At 36.0% G+C, this 14,624-nt stretch overlaps 1 protein-coding gene across 3 annotated transcripts in view; it reads left to right on the top strand.

Moving 5' to 3' along the window:
* HECW2 (HECT, C2 and WW domain containing E3 ubiquitin protein ligase 2) overlaps positions 1-12,378 on the top strand; it is a 343,662-nt gene extending 331,284 nt beyond the window's left edge. For all 3 annotated transcript variants that reach the window (XM_012776959.2, XM_012776958.3, XM_012776962.3), the window contains one exon: positions 7,188-12,378. In XM_012776959.2, coding sequence (XP_012632413.2) covers positions 7,188-7,299 — 112 coding nt within the window. In that variant the 3' untranslated portion in view covers positions 7,300-12,378. The remainder of the gene's footprint in view (positions 1-7,187) is intronic.
* Positions 12,379-14,624: the final 2,246 nt, after the last annotated feature.

The raw sequence follows: 14,624 nt of genomic DNA, 5'->3' as shown, positions 1-14,624 counted from the left end.
TTTTGGAAACATCCTTCTCCTTGTTGTTGATCCAGAAATACCCTGCACACCTACAAATCCTTCACGCCTTCAGACAAATGGCATCCTCTATAAAGCCTTCCCTGACTCTGCTGAGCAGAGTGTAACTCACTGTGTCATGATTGTATGCGGCGCTACTAATTCTCCATATGAATCTTTGGGATTAATTAAGCAAAGGTGTCTCTTAGTCTTCTGGAGAAATGCAGCCTGGGCAAGGGCTCAGTTTGGCGAGCAGAGCCAAAGTAAGACTGGATTTCAGTGCCCACTCACCACGGGCAGATCCCCTAGTACAATGGACCCTTGAACAATGTGGGGGTTAGGGGCATATAACCTTAGACTTCCCCAAAACTTAGCTTCTAACAACCTACTATTGAGCGGAAGCCTTACTGATAATACAAAATGCATATTTTTTATGGTCTATGTATTATATACTGTATTCTTATAATTAAATAAGCTAGGAAAAAGAAAATATCATTAAGAAAATTATAAGGAAGAGAAAATATATTTACTATTCATTAAGTAGAAGTGGATCATCATGCAGGTCTTCATCCTTGTTGTCTTCACGTTAGCAGGCTGAAGAGGATGAGGAAGAGGAGGGGTTGGTCTTGCTGTCTGAGGTGGGGTGGTTCATCTGTGAGTTTTTTCAAATTGTTGCATATCTCCCAAAAAAACCTTCCAAATATATTTACTGAAAAAAATTCGGGTATAAATAAGTGGACCCTTGTAGTTCAAACCCATGTTGTTGAAGGGTCAGCAACAGAGCACAAGCTACACAACCCTCAGGTGGTCCGTTTTTCTGTGTAGTTTGCTGCCAGAGAGACCAGACTCATCTACCAGAGGGCAGCTTAATGCCTGGCATGCAGTATGTGCTTGGTATGTTCAGTCTTATTCACCAGAGTACTTTGTATGAGAACAACAAGCTTTCAAAATATGGGATATTCAAGGAGGAACGTAATAAAAGAAGTTCTACAGGTGAAAGGGCTTGGGTTCTGCATGAATACCTGTTGGGCCCTGGGTTAGGGGGCCCTGGAAAGCCAGAGAAGAAGGGGAGGAAGGAGAGGAAGCACCAGAACCTCTGTCGATGCACAGAGGAAGTCCAGCTTCGCCTGTTCCACAGTCCAGCTCCAGGCCCTTCCTGCTTCCTCCTCCAGCAGCAGCTGACAACTAGCACTGCATGAGCACCCCATTCCCTGGGGGAAGCCTGTGGACACATTTTCGGAGAGGTAGAATTTGGACTTGGCAAGTAAATTAGATCAGGAATACTCACGTTTCCAAAGAAATCTTGACAATGAAAAATAATACGTTCCAAAATTCCTTAGGAATTCTCCAGAGTGCTTTTAAGTGTTTTTTTTATTTGTTTATTTATTAATTACTTGATGAAATGGTAGGTATAGGAGTAAAAAAACTGAAATTTGCAGGGTTAGGCACCATTGCCAATTCAAAATAAGAGAGTATTAACACTTTCTGAGTTATAACGGAAATGAAAAGAATTTATTTGATGCAAAGACATTTTATTTCTAGAACTACATCTATTAGATAAAATGTGGCCCGTGATTTTCTCCTCCCTCTCTCTTTCTCTTATTTTAAAATTTTGTTGGTAATCTTTTCTTTGTCATGTATTTTGGGTTCTTGTAAGGTACCAAAAATGGCTTCTGGAAAAATGGGGAATAAATGAATAAGTAAGAACGTTGACACACACACACACAGAGAAATATGTTAATGAATGAACCAATCTATGGAAATATAGACATAATTGTGATGCTTTTGGCTCACTAGATTTGGATAATTGACATCTTTAAGAAAGAAAAAAGGGTAAGCATATGACCTCCTGGTTAACATTTAAGTTGAGAAAGCACCAAGAGATCTATTAAGTCAGACCAGATGTCTGGAGAGTTTTTGAATCTTCTTAATATTGATGCCAGCATGATTTCCCAAAGATGGGTTCAGACCTGTTCGCCTTGAGTGGTTCTGGCTACATAGATTAAAATGAGGTAAACTCATTATAGCTTTAGTGTGGCTGGCTTTGAAAGATTTGAAAAATGTTCTTTTATTGAGACTGAATAGCTGGATGTGCTTTTGCTGCCAATATCAACACAGTCCCAGGGCCCTCCTGTTATTTTCTGCTAGAGTTTTCTTAGGACATGGAATGGGGCGGGGGTGGGGGTGTGAAAAGCCTCAGAGGATTGTGTTTTGCTTTGCTTTCTTTCTTTTTCTGTTCTTGGCTCATACAGCAAGTTGGTGGTAAATATTGGGCAATTTATTTAACCACACTATTCCTCAATTTCCTTATTAGCAATGCTGTCTTGTTTATAAAGAGTTTTGAAATTTTTGCAAGCATACAAAACACTGGTGAAAATATCCAATACAGATATCTTATTTCTGAGCCACTTGATGCCTCTCCAGTAGTGGGGGCTACCTGCATCAGACTCACTTGGAGTGCTTGTTAAAATGCAGATCCCAGGTCCCAGACCTTCTGAATTAAAATCTCACCAGGTAAGACCAAAAATCTCCATTGTAAATAAGCTCCTGGGGTGATTCTGAGGCACTTCAAATATTCCTTTGAGTACCTCTGCATTCTGTTAAGTCTGAGATTGAACTAGATGGTTTGATCACTTGAAAATCCCCTGGTATCTCCCAGGATTTTCTGGACTGACTCAAACTTGGCCGTTTTCCCCCAAAGCTACTACATATTCTAATTGAGGCACTCATTTAAAAAATATCTGAAGCTTTATTTTGCCAATCCCAGTCCTCAAAATGTATGTAATCTCTAGTAGGATATTGAGGTCTAGCAGTTCCCAGTCAGGGGTAAGATTAACACACAGGCTCTAAAAGTAAAAGAATTGTTCCAGTGAGCTTTTGTCTCCCTGCTTTCAGTTTACTGTTGGACTTCCCCAGGGAGACTCAAGGTTGAGGTCCTGTTCTTGATTTGGCCATTGACTCAGCTTTGACCTTGGAAAAACCATTTAATCTTTCTGCACAGTTTCTCCCTCTACAATATATGCTTTCTCAATCCTAATGAAATATTTTCCAGAGGAGCTGTTTAGTTTATTCAGGAAGAAAGTTGTATTATGGTAACCATATGTTATGCAACCATATGTAAGGCAGTGATAGCCCTAGATTATGGATTAGTAATGATGATTATGTCTTATGACTGAAGAGTAGCAAAAAGGTTGTCCAGTTCTTCCCTTTGTGTTGATAACTGAAAAGAGTACTCAGGCTTGTGGATTTACGGGATAAGGTACAATAGTATCTGCTATCTGCAAAGATACTACAGAATCTGCAGGGAAGCATGCAAACTTCCTGTTTCTCTACTCAGCACTCAGGAAGAATGAAAGGACTGCTGCCTACTCCCAGCTTTGTTTCACCACCTGCCCTTGACAGATGATTCTGCTGTGTCATACCTAATGTCACATTTGCTACCTTTTCTTGGACTGTTTCACTATCTTGAGACCTGTTACTAGTTTTCTATTGCTGCAAAACAAATTACCACAAATTTAGCAGCTTAAAACAACACATATTTATTATCTTACTGTTTCCATTGGGAAGCTTAGCTCCAGGCACAGTTTAGCTAGGTCTTCTGCTCATTGTCTCACAAGGCTGAAATCAAGGTTTTGGCTGGGCTGCATTCTCATCTGGAGGGTCAACCAGGGAAGGATCTGCTTCCAAGCTCCCTTAGGTTGTTGGCAGAATTCATGCCTTGCAGTTGTAGAATTTATGATAGTTTGTTTCTTCAAACCCAGCCATGGTGAGAGTCTCCCTTTATTTTGTATCATTTATATGAATCAATAAGAAATCTGAAGGTTTTAAAAGATGAGTGGACTTAACACTCATTAGGATGGCCATTATTAAATAAACAACAACAAAAAAAAATAAGTGTTGGCAAGGATGTGGAGAAATTGGAACACTTGTGCACTGTTGGTAGGAATGTAAAATGTTACAGTCACTATGAAAAATAATACAGTTCTTCCCTTAAAATATTAAAAATAGAATTACCGGCCGGGCGCTGTGGCTCACGCCTGTAATCCTAGCTCTTGGGAGGCCGAGGCGGGTGGATTGCTCAAGGTCAGGAGTTCAAAACCAGCCTGAGCAAGAGCGAGACCCCGTCTCTACTATAAATAGAAAGAAATTAATTGGCCAACTGATATATATATAAAAAAATTAGCCGGGCATGGTGGTGCATGCCTGTAGTCCCAGCTACTCGGGAGGCTGAGGCAGGAGGATCGCTTGAGCCCAGGAGTTTGAGGTTGCTGTGAGCTAGGCTGACGCCACGGCACTCACTCTAGCCTGGAAAACAAAGCGAGACTCTGTCTCAAAAAAAAAAAAAAAAAAATAGAATTACCATATGGCCTAGCAATTCCACTTCTGGGTATCTCCCCAGAATAATTAGAAACAGGGACTTAAACAGATTGTACACCTATGTTCATAGCAGCATTATTCACAGTAGCCAAAATGTGGGAACAACTCCTCTTCATCAGTGGATGAATGGATAAACAATGTGGTATATACATGCAGTGGAATATTATTCAACCTTAAAATAGAAAGAAATTCTGAACCATGCTACAGCATGAATCTTAAAAACCCTATGCTAAGTGAAATAAGCCAGTCACAAAGGACAAATATTTTGAGATTTCACTTCTATGAGGTACCTAGAGTAGTCAAATTCATAGTGACAGAAAGTTTAATGGTGGTTTCCAGAGGCAAGGGAGAAGGGGAAATGGGAGTTACTATTCAATGGGAATGGAGTTTCAGTTTTGTGAGATGAAAAAGTTCTGGAGATGAACAGTAGTGATGGTTGCAGAATAATGTACATGTGTTTAATGCCACAGAACTGTGCACTTAAAAATGGTTTAAATGATAAATTTTATGTTATGTGTATTTTACCACAATAAAAATATTAAAAAGGAAAGATAAACAGGCAAGGGAGATGAACTTGTAAATCACAGAACAGGCAATGTCACAAATAAGAGCAGACTTGAGGAAATATGCTCAATCTTGTTGGTAACCAAAGAAATGAAAATTAAAAATGATAATGTGCTTCCATCTTTGAGTCTAATGAGTTAATGAATGTTATGTGTCTAACACACAAAGTCTAGCATATAATTATATTCAAAACAAACTTCATTTCTCTGCTTCTTCCTCTCTCCTTCTAGAACAGAGATAGAATCTTCATTTAATATTTTTATTCCAGTGTTTCATACAAGATGGATTTTAAACCATTCCTGGGACTCAATTTTAATATGCTAGTTGAATTTTTTGAAAATTAAAACCTTTTCCTTGAGGCTCAAGTTTGGATTCCAGTATAAGGAGGTGCAAGAAGAATTATATTAAATGCAGTTCTGGAATGTTTATTGTATCAAAAAACAGTGTCTGCCTGAAAAGATTAGTTAAATGATTTCCACCCAATGTATCCTAGAATTTATAGTAACAGAAGTGGTAAGTTCTGAGTGAATACTATCTCTGTGTTATAAAAATGGTACAGGCTGATCATCCCTAATTCAAAAATCCTAGATACAAAACGTTCCAAAGTCTTTTGAATGCAAACATGATGCCACCAGTGGAAAATTTTGTGTGACAGAGTCACAGTCAAAGTGCAGTCAAAACTTTGTTTCATGCACAAAATTATTTTAAAAATTGCATAAAATTACCTTCAGGCTATATGTATAAGGTGTATATGAAACAAATTAAGTATGTGTTTAGACTTGGGTCCCATCTCCAATATATGTCGTTACATATATGAAAATATCCCCCAAATTTGAAAAAACCCAAAATCTGAAACATTTCTGGTCCCAAAGCATTTAAGGGATCCTCAATATAACATATCCTCTCCATGTTCCTGTTTCTAATAAGCCATGTAGCCACATACCTGACTTATCTCTTTACTATCTCTTAGTTTTCATGGGCCATTATTACTTTTGGCAATTTACTGATGGCATTTAGAGTAAATCTTTTTGATGATAATGATATATAGAGCTAATAGTACATCTATTATTAATTGATCAAACACTATGAGCCAGGTGTTCTGTTAAGCATGTTTCTATTATTTCATTTAATTTTCACATCATTCTGAGACAAATTATATTATTCCCCTTTTACAGGTAAGAAAATAGAGACTCCGCATTTTAATAACTCTCACTCCAAATGGTCACTACTCCTGGTTGGTAGAGCTGGAATTCAAACCCAAGTCTGTCCAACTCCAAGCCTCTGATCTTCCCTCTATGCTATACTGCATCTAGTAATATTAATTACATTTATTTAATAAGGAAAAAGTGATTTATAGGAATAAAATTTAAACATGTGACTTTGTAGAAATAGCTGCTAATAGTTATAGCTCCTACAATTTCATACTGATTCAGAAGAATTTTTTAAGTCAAAGTTATTTAGGTCCTGTAAACAGGCTGTTGTACATTCAGAGTAAAATGCCTCCTATTCCATGTCAAAAGTGCAGATTTGCTTCCTGATAAGATGTACTATTTGGATACTGTCTATTTTTTATTGTGATTCAGGTGCACATAACAGGAAAACATTTTTTTTCCTATCTTGGCAAAAGGAGAGGTCTTTCTAAAAATGAATACTTAATGTAATGATTTCAATGGTGCTTTATTGCATTGTGAATGGGGAGAAAACAGATTATAGCACAGGATTCAAAGAAGTAACAATGGTCTACTGACTTAGACAGAAAAGTACAACCAGGAAATTTCTCAAGACTCTAAGCCATGAGGCAGGGCTTCAGAGACACTGGGTGTTCTTCCCTGCCCAAGAAAATGAAAAAATGCAAAACTACAGATTATCTGAGAGACATACAGGCAAATTCTAGCTCTGAAAATGAACTACTTTGCAAGGCCTTATAGCCATGTCTTAAAAAAAATCTAAACCGAAAGAGAAACAAAAAACCACAATTGTATTTGTAATTCTTAGACAACTCAACAAACTAATTTATATGTAACATAGCTTTTAAGTGGTTGTGAAAATGTTTTTTAAATATATTCTTTCCCTTAGAGCAATTCAGTTCTGAATTTTTAAAGTTAAAATGTTTTCAAAGGTTTTCTAAGAGTAATATGAAAATTGGTAACAAATAAATTTGAATATGAAAGACATACACACACACATATATTCTCATTCTCATTTCACTTGACCTGTCCTAAACTATGTGTTTCTTTTTTTATTTGCAGAGCTCATACTTGTTTTAACCGTCTGGATCTGCCCCCGTACCCATCCTTTTCCATGCTTTATGAAAAACTCTTGACAGCAGTTGAAGAGACCAGTACCTTTGGACTTGAATGAACTGGAAGGACAATGCCCAGCTCTTTGTGGACAGGCAATTTCAGACGCTGCCTTCTAGAAGAATGAACACTGGAAGTTTCAAGAGTTTGCTTCCTTTAGGGTAATGCTGAGTGCTGTTATTTTCCAGGAACACGTGCTTTGTCACATTTGGGGACTGGTGATGAGTCCTCTTGGAAGGATTGGGTGAGCTTGATGCCCAGGGAACAACCCAATAGTCTTTCAATCAACAGTTCTTGACTGCCAAACTTTTTCCATTTGTTATGTTCCAAGACAGAGATGAATCTGTATCTGGTCAGCTCCATGGTAATTTCTAGGGACTCAGGAGAATCTTGAAACTTACTCTTGAATGTGGTTCAAGCCAAACTGGCAGCACTTGGCCCAATCTCCAAATTAGTGCAAGTTAAATAATATAATAAAAACAAATATATTTCCTGAAAGTATATTCATTTAAGCCCTAAGTTATAACAGAATATTCATTTCTTGCTTATGAGTGCCTGCATGGTGTGCACCATAGGTTTCAGCTTTCATGGGACGTGAGTGAAAATGAAACCAAGTCAATATGAGGTAACTTTAAAGATTTGCAATAAGGTGGTCTGTGACAATGTATATGCAAGTGGTATGTGTGTAATTATGGCTGAAGACAAACCGTTATTCAATGAATTACTAATGACAGATTTTATGCTTTATAATGCATGAAAACAATTTTAAAATAACTAGCAATTAATCACAGCATATCAGGAAAAAGTACACAGTGAGTTCTGTTTATTTTTTATAGGTTCATTATATTTATGTTCCTTAAGATGTATATAAGAACCTACCTATCATACTGTATGTATCACCTGTTCCATTGTCATGTTCCATGCTAACTCGGGCATCATGCTAATATGCATCCATTTAAGCACTCTCAAGGGAACAAAAGGGCCTTTTATTTTTATAAAGGTTAAAAAAAATCCCCAAAATATTTTGCACTGAATGTACCAAAGTTGAAGGGACATTACAATATGACTAACAGCAACTCCATCACTTGACAAGTATAATAGAAAATAGCTTCTAAATCAGACTTCCTTCACAGTGCCATGTCTACCACTACAAGGACTGTGCATCTGAGTAATAATTTTATAAGAGTCACTATATGTGATAGTATGATATGCATTTATTTAAAATGCATTAGACTCTGTTCCATCCATCAAATACTTTATAGGATGGCATTTAATACAGATATTTCGTATTTCCCCCACTGCTTTTTATTTGTACAGCATCGTTAAACACTAAGCTCAGTTAAGGAGCCATCAGTAACACTGAAAAGATCAGCTCTCTTTAGTAATAAGAATTCCATTTTCTCTCATCAATGAAGACATCACAAATTGAAACTCTCAGTACTATATTTCTAAACCTACATTTTCACTGATGTATAATTTTCTTATTAAGAAACAGTTTTTCTATGGTAACTCCAAAACTGCATGACATCATTCATCTTATTTCTGCTTAATTTTTATGAGAGGGTGTCCTTCATCTTAATTGCTTTTGGGATTACTCCACGTCATTGTTTATTCCTTGACTTATGGCCATAAATAATCAGACGTTCAACAGAGTGAAGTTAAATTGAAGATGATAAAAGCATTGGATTAACATTTGGTTTGCCAGCCTATGGGTTTACAGGCATTCCCCAAATATTTCTTTGAGACTTATATTTATAAGCAGCCATGGAATTCCTATTATGGGATGTTGGCAATCTTGTATTTTATAGAGGTCATATGCATAGTTTTCATAGGTGTTTCATGAGAACTGATTGCCCTCCTGTTGGTTAAACTGTGTTTACTATTGGAAGCCTCAAGAGGAATACCACTCATGTTGCATTCCTACACTAAAGGCAGGTACTGCAATGTGGGGAAATGTTCTGAAAAAAGGTTATATTAAAAAATATATAATAGAAATCTGGATACAAGAAAGGAAGATTTATCTGTATACTATAATTGGACCAGAAAAAAAGGGAAAAAGAAAAAAATTTAACTGGAAATGTCAGTTTGTACTTATTGATCATGAATACAAGTATATATTTAATTTTGCAAACTGTTTTCACTTGTTTGTATTTTTTCATTATAAGGAAAAGTAATAACACTTTTTTTAAAAAAATCACATTTTTGATGGTATATGAGATGTTTCAAAGCTGGCATTCTCTAAGCAGCAGATATAGAAGGTTGCATTTCTTTCAAAAATACATTCATAGATCATGTTTGCTTTCATTTTGGTTTGATATACTTTGTTACCATATTCCATATTATTAGGTAAAAAAGATTTGAAATAAAATGTATCTCTTTAATTATTCCTAACAAATACATTTCTTTGTTAAGGCATCCAACTTCTTCCCAAATAACAGTTCACTTTAATATATGCAGACATTCTTACTTACTATAATTGTCTAGTTGATACTGTTCTCAGAATTGGGAATTATCAAAGATATACTTAGCATTATCAGAACACTATGATAACCTATTATTCTTTATTACTAAAATAAAAAACAGTCAATGCTAACTATATAAAATATTAAATAACATTTCCACAGAATAAATTAGACTTTAATATACTCTACAATTAGAAATTTACATAAATATTTTCTTCTGCACTATGAACCCAAATAACTAGGATTTATGGCCTTATTTTTTTTTTAAGAAATTTGTTAAGTGATGCTCCTTATACTATAAAAGACAGCCACAATACATCATATATGTATGCAGAACATCTCTTAGATGAGAGAACAGGCACTGTATTGGCACTCACTCTGTGCTAGTCACTGTATTTGACGATGGAGCTACAAGATTCTAAATCTGCCCTTGAGAAGACGACAGTCTAGTAGAATAGAGACGAAGGTTTAAAAAAGCATTTTTAATAAAATTTGGCAAGTTATACAATCAAGGAATGAAGAGAGAACAGCTTATTTTATCTGGGGGATTCAATGATGACTTCATATATGAGAGATAGTGTAGCTGGAAAAAAAATCACGTAAGTGCTGTTTGTATTGGTAACTAATGGCATATAATAGTGCATCAATACTGGTCAAATGTTGAAGCCCAGGAGGGTTTAAAGTGTGCAGGTGGGAAGCTGAACTGTGAAGGAGCAACTCAAGGGTCTTCAAATTAGCAAGGAAATGCCAGAATTAAGTCTGGTAGTTTCCCTCTGTTTCCCTTCATCTGTACCAAGTGTATCTTTGGTTTTCAGTGTGAAAAATTATAGTCCCTGAGCTCAAACAACTTCTGAGGTCAAAACTTTTTTCTCGTGCACAAATTGAATGGATCATGGTCCAAGAAGTATGATCACAATTTTCTAGCATATGTTGTGTAATATTTATAATTTAGTAGAGATTCTATAATAAATAAAGGAAAATCCGTTTCACCTGCATAAAAATCAGAAATGGTAAAAATGCATTCAAATGAATGACAGTAATGGTAGAATATGTTTGCACAGTGCTTTAGAGTTTAAAAGTGCTTTCAGGTACAGCATCTGTTTTGATCCTCACTTACTTTGTGAGGTGCAAGTGTCAAGTCCCATCTGGGTTGAGGCTGATTTTCATGGAGGGTGTGTGGGATCAGTTTCAGTACTCTATAGGCACAATTCTGTGTTTCATCTTGAGAAATGTGGATACTAATGTTTGTACCAGTATATTCCATTTTCAGTGACTTTTGCAGGATGCTTCATCTACCGAAACTCTCTTTCTTAAACAAACACACTTAAAATATAACACCTGAAAAATCCATGAAAAAATTAGTATATTCATGGAAAAAACTCCCCATAGACCTAATATATGCATTTTAATACTTGTCAGGAGAAATTGAAAACGGGGCAAAATTTGGTTGCTTTTGATGGATTTATATAGTATAGTTTTCTCAAATATTTGGAAGTAAGATGATGGAAAAAGCAATAATCAGAAGCCTTATTTTATTTCTTAATTTTTAATAATGATGGATCCAGTAAACCCTGATAGCTGAGTTCCAGTGATATCCATGAAGGAACCACTGCAGGTTCTTCCTCCCTGTCTTCCTCACATTCATCCAAATGATTTTTTAATATCTTTCTGCACAAATTTTATTTATGACTTGACCACTTGTGTCACTCTCGTATTGAAGAGTCTGGGAGTCTGTTCAAGTCAACCTTATTCAGAGTGAGGTGAAATGATGCTATGTCATCATTAAAAGGTATCTGCAACCCTGCATAATAAAAACATGCATAGGAAGAATGTGGTCTGATTTCCAAACTGAGTCTGCGCTTCAGGGCCTCGTGCTCCATTTTATTGGCTGATTTCATTGATGAAGGACAACACTCTAGATCTTAGCCATCTTACTCCCATGAGACTTGAGTTCAAATTAATAAGAATGTCACTTTTAGATTCTAATTTTGCAAATTTATTTCCTTTCTAGTTCAGTTGTGTTTTCCAGGTAAATTTGTTTCTCTAGCTTGGAAGCAAAGGGATACCAGAGTCAATAAAGCTATCTGAACTGTGGCTTAAGGCCAACTGCTGCCCACTGAAAGGGTGATAAAAATAAAAAGTAGAAAAGAGGAGCCCAGCAGCTGTGCCCCCCCCAAGAATGTAATGCTAATTATTGACCAACTGTCAAGATTCGGCATGGCAACTGCATTCCAAGCAGCTGGCACAAAGGATACCATGAGTGTGTGCTGCCCGTGTCATAGCAGTGTGGGCCAGAAGGAGCAAAATGATGGTTAAGACAGGAGTGTAGCAGAGGGAAAGCGAGAACAAGGGTGGAAGGATCATCTTAGGGCATGGTGGGGATAGAAACATCTTTCAGTTTGGTTTCTGACTGAGAAGAATGCTGTGTAGCCTAACAAAGGCACTGTTTGATAATCTACTAGGTGGGAAACGCCCTCATTTTATAACTTCACTAGGTTAACATTTTCTGTGTTGCAAAAGGGAATTTAGCCTCAGAGTATTAAAGCTAACCATAGCTTAATCAGAAGATTCAACAATTTAGCATTAAATTATGTTGTGAATTTTTTAACATAAGTATTAGCATTACTATCATTGAACACAATGTATGAAATAAAAGAAAGGGTGCTTTTATTTCATTATGCTTAATTTGGTTTTGAGCATTCTTTGACATTAGAATAGCTTTTGAGACATTTTCATGGTTTCTAATAACTTAAATGTTCTCTGTTAATCTAGAAGGGAAAACCTTAAAAGTGAGGGTTGCAATGGAGACCGAATCAGTGTTTCCAATTTAGGAAGTTAGTCAAGACAGAAAATACATTTGCTTAAATTTTATCTGCAAGGTAGCTGATTTGGTTTTCATGATCGAACAGCTCAGCAGAATAGGACAGCCCTAGTTGTGTGGTTTCTGGGGAACACAAGAGAATCAAATTTATATATGTTATTTTTATGTCTAGTGGCCTTGGGCAGGTGATATCTTTCTATCCAACTTGTGAGATATTACAACCCTGAGGAGTGTGGATAGGCATGTTGTATGATTCAAACTGAATCTGCTATTATTGATGCAGGTAAGGAACCATCAGTAAACAAACTTCTGGTTACTATCACCTTCTATAAAAAAAGAAAGAAAGAAAAGGATAATGTTCAAGAAGTACCTTGGGAAGGATTAACCAGGAATTAACACGGAACTGAATGTTCTTTTTGGACCCTAATGCTCTAAAAGATGTAATTACAACCTATTTTTCTTTATATAATAGCATAAATAAAATTTGGGGCTGTTAATATGTTGGAAAGTGCTTAAGATTACATGTTTTTATAATAGGGATGCAGGCATTCCAAAATAAATGAATAAAAATACATGCATCTCTCTCGTCTCTTACTGGAAGTATTAATCTAATTTTATAATAATGCTCACTTTTTAATATTCAGGCTCTGTAAAAAAAATATTTATTTCTAAGATTTCAGTAGAGTACAGGTGGTGTATTTTTTTAAGCCTTTTCATTTCTCTTCACCAACCCCACTCATGTCCACTATATCATGTATCACAGTTAATGGTGATGTTTCCATTTTTGAGTTGATTTAAGCTTCATATTTATGTGGCTTTTAATGGAGAATAATAATGGGGGGGGGGACACTTGTTACTAGCATCAATATTATACAGCTCTCATTTCACCTTACATTTAAATTTCTTTTTTTTTCCCAAAGCAAATAATGCAGATCGTTGACATCTTAGAAATGGTTTGTGAGAGGTATTATATATAGAGCCTAAGACTCTCAACTGGGACTAGTCGTTTATTTTCTGAGAAGTCTGTATTCTTACCCTCACCCTCACCTGCACCCCTGACTCTTTTGTTGTATTTTTTATGATTCTGAAATGCTTTGAGGGAAAGATATTTTAATGTGTACAATTTGTTTTATTTTCATACTGATCTCTATTTTTGTTTAAAACCATGTTGCATCATGAAATCACTTAATCCAAAATAAATCTTCTTTAAAAAAATAGATTATGACTTTTCTGTCAAACTTGTGGGAAGCAAAATAGGAGGGAGGAGAACAGAAGTACACAGATAAGATCTCATGGGATTAATCTGTAGCTCTGTGAATGCAAGAGGCTCTCTTCATGGTATTAATAATTATTTTGTTTATTTTTACATCTTATTTTATATATTTTATTTATTTATTATTTGTTTATTTTATTTGGAATCTATTTTGTTCATCCCTACAAGAATATCTTACTATTTGATGGGCCATGAATGGTAAAGGGATGAATTAGCACAAATCATCTAACTCACATGGGTTGAGACTATTTGTTAAACCACCATGGTTGAATGCTTGCTTCATATACACACATACACACCACTACTACCACCACTACCACCCACACCAGTTGCCTCTGGGGGTCGCATATTCACATGCCTACAGGGACCAGGTGGGTATTTAATGAGTGAATCTGACTGGATATAAACCTCAGAGACTGGTAGACTAACCTAAAGAGAGCATTCTAATATTTTGCTCCAGCAGATCCAAGCCACTTGAAATTGAAATCCAGTGTTGAAAGCTCTTCTGATTTATCAAGAGAAAACCAGAAATACACATTTTTGTATGATATTTCCAGATATTTTTAGTACTAAATGGATTAAACCAAACATGTCTACAGGTTGAATTTGCCTTGCAGGTAACCAGTTTGGAACCCTGGATTTAATCAATAACATTATCTTTTATACTTGATTGACTGGTGGTGTAAAGTGACCAAATTAAAAAAATGTTTCTAAGACATGGCACTTAAGAGAAAAAGATGAGGAAAGGAGAATGGCAAATACATACTACAAGGGCAATCACTAAAGGATGTTCTTGAAAATGATCTCTGTTTACCACTATCTTTCTGAAA

The sequence above is a fragment of the Microcebus murinus genome, chromosome 8 (genome assembly GCF_040939455.1).
Source record: "Microcebus murinus isolate Inina chromosome 8, M.murinus_Inina_mat1.0, whole genome shotgun sequence".
In the NCBI taxonomy this organism is placed as follows: Eukaryota; Metazoa; Chordata; class Mammalia; order Primates; family Cheirogaleidae; genus Microcebus; species Microcebus murinus.
This window is presented reverse-complemented; position numbering and strand designations above follow the sequence as displayed.